The sequence below is a fragment of the Aquarana catesbeiana genome, linkage group LG06 (assembly GCF_042186555.1).
Source record: "Aquarana catesbeiana isolate 2022-GZ linkage group LG06, ASM4218655v1, whole genome shotgun sequence".
NCBI classification, from domain to species: Eukaryota; Metazoa; Chordata; class Amphibia; order Anura; family Ranidae; genus Aquarana; species Aquarana catesbeiana.
In genome coordinates, this window is record NC_133329.1 from 377953293 (window position 1) to 377974718 (window position 21426).

The 21426-nt window shown below is 39.3% G+C and overlaps 1 protein-coding gene across 6 annotated transcripts in view; it reads left to right on the forward strand.

Annotated features, from left to right (window-relative positions):
* LRP1B (LDL receptor related protein 1B) overlaps positions 1-21426 on the forward strand; it is a 2172167-nt gene that overhangs the window by 1596484 nt on the left and 554257 nt on the right. For all 6 annotated transcript variants that reach the window (XM_073634235.1, XM_073634238.1, XM_073634240.1 and 3 more), the window contains exons 36-37: positions 13189-13323; positions 19308-19437. In XM_073634235.1, the coding sequence (XP_073490336.1) occupies positions 13189-13323; positions 19308-19437 (265 nt within the window). The remainder of the gene's footprint in view (positions 1-13188; positions 13324-19307; positions 19438-21426) is intronic.

Sequence of the window (21426 nt, forward strand, 5' to 3'; positions counted from 1 at the left end):
TTGGGGACCCCCAGGTCACCAGAACTAGTGCCCCCATTGGAAGATTTCACCTCTATTACTGTTCTGGGGACAACCCAAAATTTGGAATTTTCTATTACTTTCACTTTCAATGATAATGGTAAACAGGACAAATAGAGAGGGTGAATCCCTCCACTCCATTGAAAATGAAAAAGAAAACTAATGCAGCCACCATATCTGACAGTAGGTAACATGCAATATATTATATTTTTGCTTTTGGCTTTAAAGTCACTTTACCTAAATTATCCAAAAATGAATTTGCCTACTTAACTCAGTAAAAACGTTGAAAACGTCCTTTTCATTAAAAGTTCATCAATGGCGAAATGATTAATTTCACAACAAACTCATCCCTGGTAGTGAATAGCCAGTTCACCTATCAATATGCTTTTTTTATTGGAAAAAAAATGGTGTCTACTGTGCTATTGGATGGAAATGAACAAACAGGACTTACTACAAAGCCACAGTGGTATACCCACCTTGAGAAAATGGACACATTTTTAGTAAATTCTTTTTTATTTTACTGTCATTTCCAAGGCTTGTAATAGTAGAAATGTCAGCCAAGTTAAATAAATTGTTTGCCATTATGACGCTTACATGTTATTACACTTTGGATGTGTTTTATGCTTCCCTGGCCAAATCAGAATCAAGCCTGCAAGGGAGTGTGAAGCTGTCTCAGCTGTTTTGTCAATATAATACATTGGTTTCTTGTTAATTATAAACCAATGGTACAAACTGAACAGTAATGTGGTTCATTACAGTCCAGGAAATATATGATTGTTAACGTTAACATGCCATAACTGTACAACCAATTATTACAAAGGGTTCATCATGTATCATTTTTTTATAGAGATTCACATTACAATAGTGTTGGCCTGTTTTTGTTTACCAGCAATTAGAAATCAATTGGCAAAGCTGCTTAATCTGATGGCATTTTTGTTTAGTAATTTGTTGATGTATCTTTATGCCTTTGTCTAGATTTTAGAGAATGATTGTGATAAGTACATTTAAATTATAACAATAGGCACATTTTTATTTTTATTTTGGATAGAGTAAGGAAGTGTTATACAGTAAAAGCTTAGTATGAGAGTAACTTGGTTTAAGAGCGTTTTGCAAGACAAGCAACATTTAAAAAAAAAAAATTGACTTGATATACAAGTAGCATCACGTCACAACTGAGTATAAAAGAGAAGAGAGGCGCCTCTAAGTGTAGCAATATGGTTACATTTTATGAAGGTACAACATTTAGCAACCTACATGGTTGATGATTAAAAGAGGCACATCTAAGTATCCAGGCATCCGGGGTAAAGCTGTCCATATAGACCGTCCTCCGCACCGCAATCTATGTCATCCCTTTCATCGCGATTCCCTGGATCGCGACCAAGTATAAGGGGGGATGAGGGGGAAGCTGCGCTCAGAAGGTTTTTTACCTTTTAAAGTGGGTGTAAACCTCATTCATAAAATTTGAACTAAGCACATATATCTGTAGTGTTTGCTTGTCTCTCTCCAAAGCTCTAAGTGTCGTTTCTCTCTGGTGCTTCGGTCCTCTGTTATCGGAATGAGTCACTTTTGACAAGTTCTCCGACACACGAGATAACATGAGCTTAAAAATTTTTTTTCGGGGAGGGTGCTTAGAGGGAGATAAGCAGGGAGCTTGCCTATTCAGAATACAGCTCTGCATGTGCCTTCATTCCTCTGCCTATGTGGAGTGGGGGCGGGGGGGGGTGGTTTCCTTTCATCCAATCAGCTCTCACACAGTGTAAGATCAGTCTCTCCACCCTTCCCTATGTACTGCTGAAAGATGAGTAAAGATTTTAACATGATCTGCATGATCCTTTGGAAGGGGTGTAGAAAGGAGAAGGCAGCAGATATAGAAGTAAAACGTATGTAGGGAGATTTGTTTCATCTCTGTGTCTCATCTGAGGCTGTTCACATCCCTGGGTATATGTGAGGGTGAGAAGGCATTAAGGTGAACAACCTTCAGCCTTCAGAACCACTTTAAGCCTATTTTTTTTATTTTATTTATACATTATAGTATTTACAGTATATAGATGATTCACATGTCAAAGTCAGATATGACGTAAGTCAGCCATGAAACAATTGAAGTCAGACGCAGCCAATGTGTGTAACAAGAAAGACAAATAAATGTAGAGTAAACCAAGTTCAATGACATTCACCGTGCCATGTAGACAATATGCATTTGTATACATTAAGTTGCCTAGAGAATTATTAATAACAAGGAAATGTACCATAATAAAGATCACATTGTAATTAATCTTATCTTGTAAAAAAAAAAAAGGAGGAAGTTAGAGCAAGATAAAAGAAGAAAGAAGCAAGGAATAGAATATAGAGGACTAATAAAATGTGGGGTGGTGCAGATGTGTGTGGGGGGCAGTCAGGTTGTTGTCCCGTGACCTGCGGAGAATTGTCCCATGTAAGGCTTCTTAACAGTTCAAAATTGTAGACGGCTATAAGATATAAGGAAAAAAATACTTAATCCAAGGCGTCATTCTGTTCTGTAGCTTCTCCTTTATTTTTTATTAAATACCGGTAATAGTTTCTGTGCCAAAGCTCTTAAAGCAGAGTTAAAGTGGTGTTCCGGCCGAAATTATACTTTTTAAATCAAAATACCCCTATAATACACAAGCTTAATGTATTCTAGTAAAGTTAATCTGTAAACTAAGGTCTGTTTCGTTAGTCTATAGCAGTAGTTTGTTATTTTATAAACTTACAGCAGGCCGTGGCCATCTTAAGTGTGGGCATCTGAAGCCAGATCTCGCACATGCTCAGTGCAGCACAAGCAGTGTAATAGGTTTTAGGTCAGGTTTCCATAGCAACGGCAGTTTCAGAGGAAGTTGCCACCCCTTCCCAGAAGGCATTGCAAACAGGAGATGATGCGATGGGCCGTGGCCAGGGAGGAGGAAGTGAAAAATGAATACAGCCGATATACAGTAGGTGCTGAGAAAAAAAAATTAAAAAATATCCAATTTGTTTACAGTGCACAGTTTAGTGAGGGATGCTGAAGAGTTGTAAAAGTGGGTAGAACTCCACTTTAAACTCAAAAATGTAATATATTGCAGCTTACAATCGTTAGATGTGGTGTCTGCGCTAGTTTTCCTTTTTTAGGCTTTCTTTTTCTTTATTTTTTTTATTTTACCTGGTGATCCAGCCAGTAACACGCTTCCTGTCTTAAGGTGTCTCCACTTTGGATGGAGGAGTGATAGAGACACCTATGGACAGCAGCAATGGCAGTCTGAGGGAAAAGTAGTGTTAGACCAATAGATTTAGACTTGACCAACAAATTAAAGCCGAACTCCAGCTAACACTTTATAAGCAGTTACAGCAAGGTTTTTTTTTCCTTTTGGGATAAAGATATTATTCTATATATTTTCTGGTAAAAAAATTGCAATAGGCGTATATTGATTGGTTTAAGTTTGGTCAAAAGTTATAGCGTCTACAAAATAAGGGATATATTTATGGCATTTTTATTATTAATATTTTTTTTACTAGTAATGGCAGTGATCAGCAATTTTCAGTGGGACTGGGATATTGCGGCAGACAGATTGGACACTTTTGACACTTTTTTGGGACCATTGACATTTATACAGCGATCAGTGCTATAAAAAGCCACTCTTTACTGTGTAAATGTCACTGGCAGGGAAGGGGTTAACACTAGAGGGCGATCAAGGGGTTAAATGTGTTCCCTAGGTGTGTTCTAACTGTAGGGGGGTGGGCTTACTGGAACATGACAGAGATCATTGTTCCCGATCACTGGTTTACACAGGCAGTTCTCCGTTCTGCCTCTGTAATAGGTGATCGTGGGTTGCCGGTGGACATCGAGTCAGCCCGACCCACGGGAATGCAGCATGCAGTAGGCGCGAGCACGATTCGCTGTACAACTACGGCAATTTGCGCAGGAGAGCTGACCTATCGCTGTATAATGATGGTGGCTGGTCGGCAATCAGATAAATTGCCAATAAATGGCATTCATTGCTGGCTTCTTTAAAAAATAAGAACAGCACACAGCCCGCCTTTTGCCTTATTTTTATAAAAGGCAGAAGAAAAATTTGAAGCTTTTACCCCCTTCCTGAGCATGCTTTACAATTTGTCACTGCGTCGTTTTAACTGGTAATTGCACAGTCATGCAATGCTGTACCCAAATTAAATTTGCTTCCTTTTTTCCCCACAAATAGAGCTTTCTTTTAGTGCTATTTGATCACCTCTGCACTTTTTATTTTTTGTGCTATACATAAAAAAAGAGCGACAACTTTGAAAAAAAACAAAACATTTTTTACTTTTTGCTATAATAAATATCCCCAAAAATGTTTTTAAAAAACAAATTTCTTCATCAGTTTAAGCCAATATATATTCTTCTACATATTTTTGGTAAATAATAAACGTATATTGACATTTATACGGTGATCAGTGCTATAAAAATGCACTGATTACTGTGTAAATGACACTGGTAGGGAAGGGGTTAACACTAGGGGGCGATCAAGGGGTTAAATGTGTGTTCCCAGTGTGTGTTGTTACTTGTATGAGTAGGAAAAGAGACATATCGCTGTTCCTACATAGTAGGAACAAACGACATGTCTCCTCTCCTCTGACAGCATGCGCCGGGCACGTGCGATCACATGCACGAGCGCCAGCATGGGGATTTGTGTGTGTGTAAACACACAAATCCCTGTGCTGTCAGAGGAGAGGAGAGGAGACATGTCGTTGCCGGCCATGTGCATCAGATCCCCCGCCATGCAGCGTGGGGACCTGGAAGCACTAAGCGCTTTCCCCAACTTGTTCATTCCCCGACTTGTTCATTCTCCGACTTAGTTGAGGTAGGCAGAACACTTTGGTGGGGGTGGGTCAGCCACGCCTCTTGACCATTGACCTCTGGGGACCCGCCTGCTCACCTTTGACCTTTGGAGGAGGTCCCTATTCCAATCCCTGAGTCCTAAAGTTGTTCTTCAAGGGGAAAACCTAACCCTTTGGTGGCTCTTAAAGGAACCCCCATACCTGTACAGGATTTTGCGCAGGGGAGCCATTCTGCCCCGTATATAGATGTGAAACGGTTGGGAACCGGTTAAAAAAAATCACTGCTCCTGGCCAAATGAAATAGAAAAAAATAAAAAAGAATTCTTGCACTGGTACATGTTCCCCAGGGCAGTGACCACCCCCCCCCCCCCCCCCAACACCCATGCTATTTCTTGACAACCCTTTGCTATTAACCCAGAAAATGGGCATTTTTGATTTGACAGATTTGGCTCCCTTTGACTTCAATGGGGTTTGACATCCAAACTCTTTGGAAGTTCGTTGAACACTTCTCCAACCAAACCAAGGGCAGTTCACCTCATCCCTACTGATGAAGAACACAGCGCCGCATGCTGTATGTGGCTAATACTACTACAGTATATTATAAGTGAAAAAACTGCGCTGGAAAAAAAACTCTAAAAGAAAAGCTGCAACACAAAGTGAGATACACACAAAAACAAATAGAAACAAAATTGGTTGCGCTCTAAACCTAAAACATAAATAATAGTGACAAATAATAATAGAAATTAGAAAAAGTCTCAAGATAAACCAGTGAACTATTATGGTATTGGGGATAATAAGCAATAGTTCCTATATCGGCTGAATATCCAGTGAAACAGCCTGTATCGCTTTGGTGAAAATATCGATTGATGAGCAATCCCAAAATTAGTGATGTTTCTTGCAAACCCACCACCATAAAAGATGTGTGCTTACCAGATGCACAGACAAATAATTCCTGTGGATAACACCCAGCCAGGGCCTTTTCCTCAGTGGAGTTCTAATCCTGGTCCCATCACCGCATCAGTAGGAAGGGGGGGAATCATCCAGACCGGACATCCATGGACCCAAAGGAACTCTGCTAAAAGCTGGTATGTAACTCAATACATGGCAGATTGAATGTGGCTCGGAAAAAAAATTCAAAAAGCAGCCATAGATAAAACCTGCTAGGTGATTTATTTTAAAATTGTTAAAAAACAGTGCTAATAGGCATAAACAGCATGGAATAAAAATAATACTGCAATGCACATGCCCGTGCTTCAAAACAAACGGGACGTAGCGTGTGGTGATGTCACCCCCCCGACGCGTTTTGTCACAGGTTTGACGTCGTCATTGGGCTAACAACGACCTCAAACCTGTGACAAAACGCGTAGGGCGGAGTGATGTACTGACATCACCACATGCTATGTGCCGTTTGTTTTGAAGCACGGGCATGTGTACTGCAGCCGGCCGGCCGATATTGAAACTATTGCTTATTATCACCAATACCATAATAGTTCACTAGTTTATCTTGGGACTTTTTCTAATTTCTGTTTTTATTTGTTACTATTATTTATGTTTTAGGTTTAGAGCGCAACCAATTTTGTTTCTACTACAGTATATTGCACAACGTTCAGTGGTTGCACCATTGTGTAATGAAAGTAGTTAGTTTGGGTCCGCTGGGCCCAAACAAGCTATTTAAAGTGATTTGAAATCTGGAATTCTATTTTAAGGAAAGACATCAGTAGAAGCGAGTGCTATTGATGTACACTCTAGAATCTAGATCCTAATGAAATGTGACTTCCCCACTTCCACCCATACGTCGTAGACTGTTCTGATATAGACATTATTTTGGTTAGCCTCTTAAAAGGAGGGTGCCAAGCCTGAATACAGTATGTGTTAACAGAAGCGGTCATGAATTAAGTAAACAGATTATCTAAAAACTGCTTTGTGGGGATAAATTGATATCTCTCTTCATGAAGTATCAAGCTGGAGAATTTCTTAAATGGGATTCACAAACACCATTAAAAGTCAGTGGTGCTGGCATGGAGATATTGTCAGCTGTCACAATATCCACAAGTAGCAATCAATAAGTATAAATAGCTAATCTTCCTTTAGAACATTCTGACTCCAAAAGCCCAGTGCTTTCTTTTGAAGGTCAAACAAGGATTACTCAGAGCTTGCCCGAGGGTTTCCAGCTTCTTACAAACAAATGAACATGAGCGGTATAATCTAGCATGGTCTGGCACCCTCAACGTCTCTTTGACACTGACAGGTGGAAGCAAACAGCCAATCCCTTGATATTATAGTACTTAAATATACATCTGTTTTCTAGCTGAGGCACCTGGCAAGTCCAAAAAAGCAGCATACATAAATACATAAAGTCATAAATAAAGTCTAAAGGCCTTCCTTTCCAATTAATGTTTTTTCCAAAATATTCCCATACAGCGTGCTGCTGCTTTTGAAAGTTTGCTTGTTTAATGCTATGGACGTCAAGAACATTTTTCCATATTTCAAAGCATACTTGAAATCGATTCACTAAATTATGTGTAGACTGGGCTTCTGTTTAGATATGAGATATAGGAATGTACAGGTATACTGCAAAGTATTAAAGCATATGTAAACACCCAATCACTATATTATAAAAAAAAGTTGAACCTAACTCTAGAAACCATGCCCTAATGAAGGCAAGCAGAGGGTGAAGGACACGGCACTAGCATTGCCTGTTGTCTCCTTGTAGCTGATCTTTTCTCTATATTACCAACCCTTATTCTGCACTGTGGGGTTGATTTACTAGAGGCAACTAGGCTGTTTATTTTGCAAGGGAATTTCACCCAGAGCTTAGAGAATGTGGTGAAATTTCACTTTGCAAAGAATCTCCAATCACGTGCAAGAAAAAAAATAGAATAAAACAGCATTTCGCTTGCAAATGATTGGATGATGGAAATCAACAGAGGCTCACCTCATTTAGTAAGCTCTGGGGAAAATTGCTTTACATTCATTGAGAAGTATCCCCTGTGCAGGCACCATCTGTCTTTGTGGAATCCTTCTGTCCTCTTCCCCCCACCCTATACATCTGTAGAGGTAATCTTCCAATACTGTGGGAGTTAATAGGAGCTGCTGGACCTGTCATAGGCACTCATCAAAAGTACTGACTCTGCCCTCTATTTCCACCTCCCTCCTCAATTTATAGAAGCTGTACTATAGCTTTCAGCAATGAAAAGTGCACTATGAATGGCAGACGACTGAATGAATGAAAGGTTTGCCTCCTCCATTAACAGACATGTGTATTCATGCATGCATGTACAGTTGTGCTCAAAACTTTGCATACCCTGGCAGAAATTGTGAAATTCTGGCATTAATATTGACATTTTTGACTGATCATGCCAAAAAACTGTCTTTTATTAGAAATCACATGAAGACATTTATTATCACATAGTTTTTTGGATCCTTTTTAAATCATAATGATAACAGAAATCACCCAAATGGTCCTGATAAAAAGTTTACATACCCTGGAATGTTTGGCCTTGGTACAGACACAGAAGGTGGCACACACAGGTTACAATGGCAATTAAAGGTTAATTTACCACATTTGTGGCTTTTTAAGTCACAATTAGTGTCTGTGTATAAATAGTCAATGAGTTTGCTAGCTCTCACATGGATGCACTAAGCAGGCTAGACACTGAGCCATGAGGAGGTAGAAAAGAACAGTCAAAAGACCTGCATAACAAGGTAATGAAACTTTACAAAGATGGGAAAGGATATAAAAAGATATCCAAAGCCGTGAATATGCCAGTCGGTACTGTTTAATCACGTATTAAGGAGTGGAAAATTAGGGGCTCTTTTGATACCAAGCCAAGGTCAGGAAGACCAAGAAAGACTGCAGCCACAACTAGCGGAAGAATTGCTCAGGATACAAAGAAAAACACACAGGTAACCGCAGGAGAAATACAGACTGCTCTCCAAAAAGATGGTGTATTTGTTTTTAAGAAGCACAATTCAACGATACTTGAACAAAAAACAGCTGCATGGTTGAACTGCCAGAAGGAGGCCTTTACTATGACAATGTACAGTAAAGGCTTTTTTCTGGCAACTTGACCATGCAGCTCTTTTTTTGTTCAAGTATCATCGTATTGTGCTCCTTAAAAACAATCACACTATCTTTTTCCAGAGCAGCCGTATTTCATCTGAGGTCACCTGTGGGTTTTTCTTTGTATCCCGAACAGTTCCTGTGGCAGTTGTGGCTGAAATTTTTCTCGATCTACCTGACCTTGGCTTGGTATCAAGAGATCCCCAAATTTTCAACTTCTTATTAAGTGATTGAACAGTACTGACTGGCATATTCAAGGCTTTGGATATCGTTTTATATCCTTTTCCATATTTGTAAAGTCTCATTACCTTGGTACGCACGTCTTTTGACTGTTCTTTTCTACCTCATCATGGCTCAGTGACTAGCCTGCTTAGTGCATCCATGTGAGAGCTAATAAACGCATTAACTATTTATACACAGACACTAATTGTGATTTAAAAAGCCACAAATGTGGGATATTAACCTTTAATTGCCATTTTAACCTGTGTGTGCCACTGTGTCTGTACCAAGGCCAAACATTCCAGGGTGATTTCTGTTATCATTATGATTTAAAAAGGATCCAAAAAACTATGTGACAATAAATGGCTTCATGTGATTGCTATCCTTAAATAAAAGACAGTTTTTTGGCATGATCAGTCATTTTTTCAATATCAATGCCAAAATTTCACAATTTCTGCCAGGGTATGCAAACCTTTGAGCACAACTGTATAGCTACACATGTACATATGTATGCATGTTATCCATGATTTTCTATTATTCCCAAGAAGTCCCAGCGCCTCTTTGATATTTTCGTCTTCATTGGAGTCCCCCATTCATAAAGCTCTGCTTAACCTCCCTGACAGTATTCCTGAGTGTGGCTCGGGGTTAAATTTCAGTCCCATTAGCGGTAACCCCGAGCCACACTCCGTTCCCTGCGAGCATCGCGACACAGGGGGGGGAGCCTGACGGCAAATTAAAAAAAATGTAAAAAGCGTAACACATACAGTACTGTAATCTTACAGATTACAGTACTGTATGAAATAATTTCACATCCCCTTTGTCCCCAGTGCTTTGGCCCATGCCCTGCATGCAGTTTTATGTTAAATATACTGTTCTTTCTGCCTGGAAACTTGAGATTGTCCATAGCAACCAAAAAGTGTCCCTTTACATCAAAAGTGGCTTTAGACCAGCTAGAAAACAGCGATAATAAATTAGAATCACTTGCAGAATTGAGCGATAGTGAATCGTGGGGAAATTTATTTTATTATTATTATATTATTATTTTTTTTTTAATGATTTATATTTTTTAAATTATAATTTATGTATTTGTGTTTCAAACTGCATCATACCCGGTATATCTACTAGACTCTTGTCTGGACAGATTTAAGTGTGTTATTGCTAAGAATTACAGGCCTACAATATAAAACGCCAAATTTCCATACAAAATAATTGTACCGCTTTCAGCACCTAAAATCCGAAATAATCATACCGCCAGGGAGGTTAAGTGCAAGCATTGTAACAACCTACAAAATAGATGTGACAATTGTTATTTGATGATTGTACATTTTAGCAGTGGTTGGGAAATGGGAGATCACATGGACAGGGTGTCTACATTGTGAAGGCGCATCTTGTAACTGAATCCAATTTATGAGCTTGCATTTTATAATAATTTTTATTACATATATATAATAAAAGCACAACTGTATTAGATTGCATTTCTGCAGTCATTATATATAATCATGGACACCTTAACAGTTATTGGTCTTTAGTTGATAATGAGGAATTATTATAACTGGGATGTAGTGTCAGGACTTTTGGAACATTGCTATTACTATTTTCTATTAAACCAAAAACAAGCATTTAATATACTGTAGTTTACCAGTCTTTAGATGAAGTGGTTGTTATGATTTTCTCTTTTGACCATATACAGAAAATATCAGATCTTGACAGAAATACAAGTGTCCTTGCCATGTCATGTGAACTAAAAAGAATGCACAAATATCTTTATTTTTCTTGTACAATTCCCATCAATCCACCATTTAATGGAGATAACAAAGGTAAACATGTTTGAAGTCTTTCTTGGGTGGCAACCATGGCTCCCTCCATAGATACAGTGGAGATGTGAGTATAGCCATGAAGAGACATGAAGGGTGTTATTTGCAGGATTGCCAGGTAAAATTAAAAAGCAAAGAGCCTGAAAAAAGAAAACGAATGCAGCCACCACATCTGAGAACTGGTAAGCTGCAATATATTGCATTTTTGTTTTTGGGTTTAGGTAAGAAAGCAAAAAAGCCTATGTTCAATTCTAAACAGCTAAATTGCAGGCAGTCATGTTTAAACATACATATACAGTGGTTTGCACATATGTTCCTATGCCATATAGAGTGTATCTGGATCCCTGAAAAGCCCCCCTTCCCTCACTATTGGTTCATAGCTATGTTGGACATCCACACTTATCAATGGTAAGGTGTGAAAGGTGGGAAGGCACAGGGACAAGCATGGCTTCAGTTCATGTAGACATGATTTACAGATTGGAGCTTCACAGCCTGCAGATGTTTTTTCTTAAAAGCTGTACAAAGTATGTGAAGATATGTGCAGCCATTTTAGCCATCTATGGTTTGGAGCTTTAAAGTGAAAACAGGTTTCCTTTAAAGCGTAACTCCACTTTTGTTGAGAAAAATATTACAAAAACGTTGTTGCAGATCCCTACCTTTTGTTATTCTGAAGAAATCTCTGTGTGTTTGTCTGTGTCTATGTGGGACAGTGAGTCTAATGGGAGTGGTTTCATAATTATCAATCAGCTGTGCACCTGCAGGTCTCTAATGAGGAAAGTTGCTGGGCCTGCATCCCTTAAAGTGGTTGTGAACCCTGTTACACCACTTTTACCTGTAGGTACCGTAAATATCTCCTAAACTTGCACAGTTTAGGAGATATTCACTTTATCCGCATGTGTCGATGTCATCGGCACATGCACACTGAAGAAACGGCCCGCTCCTACCATTTCTTCAGTAGCCGTGCCGTGACCGGCTTCTCCCACGCGCATGCGCGGGAGTGACATCATCGCGGCTCCGGCCAGTCACAGCGCCGGAGCCCGCAAACCCGGAAATAACTCTGGAAGACATGTCGCCGGTCACAGCAGTGTGCGGGGACTGCTGCAACAGCTTCGATCTATTGTAAGTATTTCATAATGAGCTAATATGCGATGCATACTAGCTCATTATGCCTTTGTCTTGCAGGTTTTGTTTTTTTTTTGAGTTTACAACCACTTTAAGTCGTGATTTCCAATTGGAAGTATCTCACCAAAAATGACATTTTTGTTGCAGGGATCGCCTGAAATCTGATTTGTATATTAGGGCTTCTGGGAAAATCAGTGAGCCAATCACACAAGCAGGAAATGATGTTTCTGGGGGGTGGTCAGTACATATTCTGTGTACCGAACACCTCCATGTAGCCATACCGGTTTGCATTTTCAGAAAATTACAGAGCTTCAGATTGAAAAAGGAAGGTAATTTTTAGTAACATTCAATTACAATATGACTTGACAATGTGTCGCAAGTCACAATGTGTCACAATGTGACTTGACATGTCACAATTGTATGCACTATATTATTATTATTTTTTTATTTGCTATTCTTTTTTCCCCCACAAAAGTGGAGTTACCCTTTAACTATGCAGTTTGGTCACCTGGCACTTGTTTTAAAAAACTTATAAGAAAAAAATATATTGTTGGAGAACTTGTCTATGATCTTTTTGAAAAGGAAAAAATAGATCCAAAAACGGAAGTGCATTTGTATAGCCTTCATAATCCACTTTAATGAATAAAGCACCAAGATTTGTTGTCTAATTAATGACCCTTTGTGATGGTTCATCATCCGCCGAAGGAGAATTCTATAACTGTGAACAATACCTAGTCTTTTTGTGCTGTATATTTTAATTAACATTTGGCTCACGTAAAAAAGATTAGTGAAAGCCTGTTCTGTATTTATTAGTTAGAAAACTGTATCTGCAATGTGTGCAGTAAGTACACATTTTCAGGCAACACAGATACCTTTTTACATGAACCACCAGACTTCCTGCAATGCCCACCAGCAGCGGCTTTTGTCCAGCTCTCCAGTACACTCATCAGCAGGGAAGTTCAACAAGGCTTCAGCTTTTCACCACTTGGATGTACCCCCCAGCAAAGCGGTGTAAACCCTTCAGGCCCCAGACTGAGTTGTTGCTGCTTCTTGGTACAAGACAAATTTAAAAGACTGCAGTTAGACAGCAATAAAGAAATGTGTGTTCTTTTCTGGAGGAATCACCTAAACATTTTCTTTTCTCAGGAAATGACACAATCTATTGGACCGACATGGGCTTCAACAAAATTAGCCGCTCAAAGCGAGACCAGACGTGGAGAGAGGACATCATCACCAATGGTCTGGGAAGAGTGGAAGGAATCACCATAGACTGGATTGCCGGTAGCTGCTTTCTTCCTCTTTGTGTCTGTCAAAATTCATGTGGGATGGGGAAGGGAAAAATTGTACTAGGGGGTGCCACATCCCATGTTAATGGAAACAAATATATTAGAAAGACTTCAGGACTTCATAGGCACCCCATTGATCACAACAACAATATAATATAAAATATAAATTTATTGAACAACCATCTCAAGAACAGGATATGTGAGGGGAAATGTCTCGAAAGCGAGGGAAATCCCTCTTATTGAGTTATCACTAGAAATCCTATTATAAATGTTCCTGTTTCGATGAGAACTTTAAAATTCATTTTTTCTGCCACCCTAATGCCGCGTACACACGATCGGACATTCCGACAACAAAATTCTGTATTTATTTCCGACAGATGTTGGCTTAAACTTGTCTTGCATACACATGGTCGCACGGATGTTGTCGGAAATTCCGAACGTCAAGAACGCGGTGACGTACAACACGTACGACGAGCCGAGAAAAATTAAGATCAATAGCCAGTGCGGCTCTTCTGCTTGATGGGCATGCGTGGAATTTTGTGCGTTGGAATTGTGTACACACGATCGGAATTTCCGACAACAGATTTTGTTGTCAGAAAATTTGATAACCAGCTCTCAAATTTTTTTTGTCGGAAATTCCGACAACAAATGTCCGATGAAGCCTACACACGGTCGGAATTTCCGACAACAAGCTCACATCGAACATTTGTTGTCGGAAATTCCAACCGTATGTACACGGCATTAGTCTTGGTGACAATAGTTGATAAGACTTCCTAGCAAGCCCACAAACTACAGTTAAACCTTTAAGTGGTTATACCTCCTTACCACTCTATTCAGAACATATAGTAGAATTCCCGTCAGATACTAACTATACTTAAAGGAGAAATTTAGCCAAAGCTTTTTTGGCTGCATTTCTCCTGTGGATTACAGGAGTGCAGTTTGTTCTGCACTCCTGTGACCCATTTTCAGCAGACAGTGGGCTAAAGCCTGCTGTTGGCTGAAGTCACAGAGCCGGTTTAAGCTGGAGCAAGATTGCAACAATGAAGTCGGGATCCAGCTACATGCCTGGACCGGCACCCGGCTCAGGCTCTCAGTCAGTGAGCTACTGGGAGCCTGAGCAGGCCCATTCCGCCCCACTCCACAGCCCAGCGCTCCAGTGAGCGGGAGCGGGGGGGCAGAGCAGACAGCGTTGTCTGACAGTCACCAGCTCTCTGCTCAGGGAGCCCTGAGAACCAAGCAGTCAGCGGTGTTTGATCGCTCGGTTCTCAGTATTAGAGCCAGGGGGACAGATGCAGCTATGGACTGATGCTTCATCCATCTAAGTAAGTATGATTCTGAAAAAAAAAAAAAAACATACTTCTCTTTTAAACCTGCTCCCACCCCCATTCTAAACCTATTTTATTTACCCTGTAAATGAAAGGTCCGGTCATATGATCTCTCCAGCAGTCGGCTTTAGTAAAGAAGAGAGATCACCAACAACGTCTGCAGAGCCTGGGTGATTATGTCACCAACAGGCTTACAATGAGGGATACATTATCGACTGTCCATCCTCTACACTAAATATGGCTGCAACTGCAATTGGACTGGAGTGCCTTCAGAATAGGTTATTATTAACATCTTTTCTTTACAGGGTAGTTATGATAGTCTTAGAATGGGGATGGGAACAGGTTTAAGTATAGTTAGGATTTGACTGGACTTCCACTTTAAAGGAAAAAAATTGAATACACTTTAAAAAGGTAAACCGCAAATGCTGTCAAGAAAATATTGCCACTGATTTATAGGCCAAAAACTTCTACTCGGTTTTCTTAGCTTAAGTGTAATATTACATTTTCATGTTGCTTTCTGCTAAATGCACCATGTTTTACACAGTTTTTGTTGAAGGGACTGTGGTGTTTGCATTTCAGCCTACATTTATGGTAGCCCACAGTGGAATTGACACAGAGTAATTCCTTTCTGATTGGTGTGAAAAAAAAGAAGGATGTAGGGTGATTGTGTTACAATATGAGAGCCCCTTCCCTGCAAAAAAAAACAAGACTTTTAATTAAAGTGACTATCAAGTCCAAATGTTTTTTTTTTAATAGAGTCAGGAAAAGTTAGAACCCCTGCCAGGTCTGTGACCTCTCTAAGCAATTCACCTTTCTATTTGACCTGTTGATGATGGTCACAGGGACAGAAAATAATAAGGATTCAAAACTACTGAAGGTGAGGGTACATTTTTAAAATGGGGCCACATGTTTTGGTGATAATTGTCTAAGAGATGATTACTTTGGTGAAATTTTCACTCTATTATTGATTTTGACTGCAGGTTAGAAAGTGAAGAGAAAAAATCCCAATGAATCCCATAAACCAAAAAAAAAAAAAAACTGAACGTATTTAATAATTCCATACACTATCCAAAACATGTTTTTTTATAAATACATTTTAAGAAGTGAGGACACCAGGCTCTTACACGGTGAAGGGGTCTGATGTGCTCCACCGGTGACACATTTACATTTTGGAGCCTGAGCCAAATAGGCCCTTTTTCTTTTGTACTGTGCTTCCATGGTAAAGTTTTGAGCTACAGTAATGTATACTTTTAAATCTTTCAAAGGGGTTTCTTATATAACTAGTAATTACACAATGGTGCATTAAAGCACAGAATCCGTTTCTGAATTTTGGAGGCTCTCCCTGACATTTTAAGGCCTCTGGAAATGTGTTTTAATGGTGAGGATGATTAAATAGTAATAACCTAGTATTATCCTTCCGAGAGCAATTCAGGCAGAAATACATCTTAGATGCTATATGCCTGAAGTTATGATGTCTCGGAATGTGGTAGAAACCTTCAATCTCCAGGCAGAAGCAAAAGAACTCTGCTGAGACCTTCAGTCAAGCAACAGTTTACCTCTGTCTGTTCTTTATTCTCTATTTTTGAAATTCTCACCCTGCGGTGTGGGTACTACGGTTAATGAAACATTGAACTAATATATGAAAACATTATCCTGTTATTACATATATAATCTCTTTGCATTTTGGATGGCTTACATGGTGCTAAGTATTTGAAGATTTCATCTTTTTGACAACTTTATTTAATTGTATTGTGATTTTATAAAGTTTCTCCAGCAAAAGACTCAACTCTTTACACTTACTCAGAGAAAGGATTGGAAATGAGATATTCAGCCCCCACCTCATTAACTTTTGCAGCAGAGAACTGTTTGAATTCTAAAGTCCTTATATATGAACAGAAGTGATAAGATAAACTGGTTTCTAAAGGGGAAGAGTAGGGTTTTGGGGGTTGCGGCCATAGATACTCATAGAGTTAAGTTTATATTTTGGACGATGTAGGAGCTAACATGCTGCATTATTAAACGGATTTAAAAATTCCATACACTATCCAAAAAATGCTGCAATTAGCCAAAAACCTTCTTTCCTTGAGAGCTTTCCATATAAGGTTCCTTATTTAACACGTGTAGATACCCACCAGCCTCAAATCGGAACTAAACCCTCCTATGGTTTTCAGCCAAGGAAGCTGCCATCTTAGCCTCTGTTTGATCTGTTGAAAGCACAAGCAACTGCAACAGTTATCATTCATGACATCCCTTGAATGTAACTGTTTTGGGAAACAATTACATTGATGGGTTTAATGTCACGTTAAAGATGCAATCCAGGCACAGATAATTTTCCTTTAATATATTCCTTAACCATTTGCTGGCCTAGCCAATTCTGGTACTTCTCACTTACATGTAAAAATCTGTATTTTTTTTTTACTAGATAATTACTTAGAACTCCCAAATATTAAATATTTTCTGCAAGCAAAAGCCCTGGAGAAAACATAATGGCTGTTGCGATTTTCGTGTTAGTCATATGATATTTGCAAATATATGCGTGTGGTCAGAGCATTATGCTGTGAAGCATCCACTTTGTGGCACCAACCCCAAAAAAATGTACAGAAGAAGAAAAGGAGGAGGAGGGAAAAATGGGAAAAAAGATGTAACCCTAAACCACCCAAAAGGGAAGGGGAAAAAGGGTGGTTTGAGGTTACATCTTTTCCCTTCCTTCCCCTTTTCTTCTATCCGTGTGATATTTGGTTTATTAGGAAAAAATACACTTTGATGAATTTTAATGCACACATATACAATATAATATCCAATTGTTTGGTAAAATGTAAAAAGATGATGTTAATGATGATGATGATGTGAAATTGTGGAATGGCGACAAACTATGGTACCTAAAAACCTCCATAGAAAATGCTTTAAAAGCCTTTACAGGTTACCAGTTTAGATTGCAACAGGAGGTCTGGTGGTAGAATTATTGCTCTCGCTTTGATGTTCACTCAAACATTTACAGCATTACCTCACATATGTGGTGCAATCACTGTTTACATATGCATACGGGACCTACGTGTGCATTCACATTTGCGTGTGAGCACGGGGGCAGGGACACTTTCATTTTCCTTATTTTATTATTTCTTTTATTTATAAATATTTATATATAAATATACTTTTTTTTTTATTAGATCAACTTTATTGCTATTACAGGGGATGAACAGCACCCTATGTGATAGCATGGGCAGTGGAAGGTACTCTTTACTGAAAGATCTGGGGTCTATTAGTCCCCAGAACTCTCCTCTGCCCTCAAAAGCATCTGAAAAAAACAAGATTGGTCTGATCAGATGCTTTACAAGCCGCTAACAGCTTGTAAACAACAAACTAAAATGGGAAGGGACAAAAGCCTTGTAGCTTCCGATTTCATATACCATAAAGATGATGAGGGAATGGAAGTTCCTCCTTCATCTATATGGTGTGCCAACCTGACAACCCATTTCGGTCTCCGGCTGCTCGAGACTGGCTATACAGCTGCTGGATCACTTTTATAGGTGGTAGAAGGTGGTACCCCCATCCCCCCAGAAAGGCAGTGGGTGGCAGTGTGGGGGGCTTAGGTACCAATTTCCGCCACCTGTAAAAGTGTTCCAGTGGCTGTATAGTTGCTTGGATCACTTTTACACCATACGTCATTGCTGGGCCAAAAAAAAAAAAAACTGCAGCTGCAGCCATGATCCTGGTAGAACCACTAAAATATATAGGTACATTCATTTTAGGGAATTGGTTAATAGCACAAGTACTTATGGAAACTCAGATAATACTATATAAAAGTAGCTGTGACATCAAGACTGGGTAGCACATAACCTGTGCAGAGAGCAGAGCCATGGGTGGGACCCAGCAGGTCCACCCACTGTTGTCTGCCTGTGGGAAGCTACAAGGAGGGTGGATACCAGACCAGCCACCCTGCACAAAGAGGACTAGCAGCAATGACTGGTCTGCATTGCAGTAACTACCTTCACAGGGGTAAGGTACAGGAGTTGTTTCATGCTTGATTACTGCACAGATCTGAAGGAATACACAAGACCTCCAAGAGAAGACACCAAGGGGTTGATTTACTGCGCACTTTGCAAAGTACAGTTGCACTCTACAGGTGCAGTTGCTCCAGAGCCTAATAAATGAGCAGAAGCTCTTCTGACTTCCACCATCCAGTCATGTGCAAGCAAAAATTCTTTTTTTTTTTCAATTTTCCTTGCATGTGATTGGGCATTCTTTGCAAAGTGAAACCTTACCTCATTTACTAAGTTTTGGAGCAACTGTACTTGCAGAGGGCAACTGCACTTTGCAAAGTACACAGTATATTTGCCTTTAGTAAATCAACCACCAAAGATTCAATGACCTCTGGATTAGCAATAATGATGCCGAATGCATTAAAAATGGTATGATCGCCCCTTTTGCTCATTAAAAATTAGGTTTGCTTTCACTTTTTATACTTTTTTACAATGCATTATTTTTGATGTGCAGTACTGTATTTACTTGTACCACCATTTTATACCAAATAAAAAAGTTTGTAAACAAAACAAAAAAAAAAAAAAAAAATAGGTTTGCTTTCATTGCAAATCTGCTGTTGTTTAAGCTTAAAACTGATGAGCATATCTCTAAGATATCTATTATTTTTTTGCAGGTAACATCTATTGGGCGGACCATGGTTTCAATCTGATTGAAGTGGCAAGGCTCAATGGTTCCTTCAGATATGTGGTGATATCTCAAGGTATAGACCAGCCCAGGGCTGTTGCTGTACATCCAGAGAAAGGGTAAGTACTTTTTTGGAGGGGTAACCAGGCCACTAATGCTAAAAAAATTGCAACAGGGAAAAAAATATCCATATTTGCGGCAGCTGCTATAGTACTTTGAGTCAGTAAGGTTAATTTACAAAAGCTAAATAGGCTGCTCACTTTGCAAAGACGTTTTCTCCACAGCTTAATGAATAAGGTGAAGCTCTGCTGACCTTAATCATCCAATCATATGAAAAAATTCTGTTTTTTTTTTTTTTTTCCTTGCATCTGATCGGGTATTCTTTGCAAAGTGAAACTTCACTGCATCAACTAAGCCATGGGATTCCTTTGCAACGTGCAACTTCCCCTGCAAAGTGAACAGCCTAATTCCCTCGAGTAAATCACCCCCAGCAACTCAAAGCAAGCAGGCAGCAAGTTGAGTCAGAGTGAGGCCAGAACTAGAAATACAGAAAAAATTATTGCGTCTGCCTCTTTTTAGATTTTTTTTTTCTTTTTTAACCTTTGTTGCCTGAGTATACTGTAGATCTATGATTGTCCCATGCATGTTTGAATCCACTTACTGTTGACTGACTTAATACTTCCACTAAAAGTCTTTAGTTCTAAGCATCAACTACTCTTTCAGTAAAAAACAAAAAATACTTTCCGAGATTAGTTTGGAACTTTCCTCATGCTTCTTTGAGGTCTTGTCCCTGTTTTCTTGATCCTAGCTTAATATTGAAAATATCGTCCTTCTGAACTCCCTGTTTTAATTAATGATCCATGTCAATAACTCTGAAAGTACTCAAGTCAGTTGATCAGCATTAAAGCCAGGCAACTGGTCTTTTGAAAAAAAAAATGTGCCTTCATGTTTTTTTCACAGGTTTCCTTTTAACCACTTCAGCCCCGGAAGGATTTACCCCCTTAATGACCAGGCCATTTTTTACAATACAGCACTGCATTGCTGTAACTGACAATTGCACGGTCATGCGACGCTATATAGAAACAAAATTGCTTTCCTCATTTTCCCACAAATAGAGCTTTCTTTTGGTGGTATTTGATCACCTCTGCGGTTTTCAAGACCTACATTTTGAAAAAAAAAACACAACAATATATTTTACTTTTTCTTATAATAAATAGCCCCAAAAAAAGAAAAAAACATTTCTTCATCAGTTTAGGCCAATATGTATTCTACATATTTTTGGTAAAAAAAATTGCAATAAGCTTATCTTGATTGGTTTGCGCAAAAGTTATAGCGTCTACAAAATAGGGGATATATTTATGGCATTTTTATTATTATTTTTTTTTTTTTACTAGTAATGGTGGTGATTAGCGATTTTTATCAGGACTGTGACATTGCGACGGACAGATCGGACACTTTTGACACTTTTTTGGGATCAGTGACATTTTTACAGTGATCAGAGCTAAAAATAGCCACTGATTACTGTATAAAAGGCACTGGCAGGGAAGGGGTTAACACTAGGGGGCGATCAAAGGGTTAAGTGTTCCCGAGGGAAGTGTTTCTAACTGTGGGGGGGAGGGGACTGACTGGGAGTACAGAGAGATCTCTGTTCCTGATCACTAGGAACAGACGGTCTCTCTCTACTCCCCTGTCAGATTGGGGATCTGTTTGTTTACATTGACAGATCCCTGTTCTGGCTCTCTGTGGAGCGATCGCGGGTGGCCGCCGGCCATGTGCATCAGCTCTGGCCATGCGCCGCGAGTGTCTGCGCACTTGCTATATCTGTTAAAGGGACCTTTACATTCAGCACTTCCAGTAGGAGGCCTGGCCCAGCCAGCGTCTGCTGTAGTTCTATCCATTGGCCATAACACTGCTACTATGTTCTATAATGACACAGGAGGAAAGGAGGAACCACAGTACACTAGATATGTGTGATTAATTTTGTTACGATTTGAAATACAGACAAAATTTTCCTTATTCAGAGATTCGGATGTATTTGAATTTCCAAACCACAACAGTAACAAATTTCAACAAATCCAAAATAAATTATAGCCAAAGCAACAAGTTAA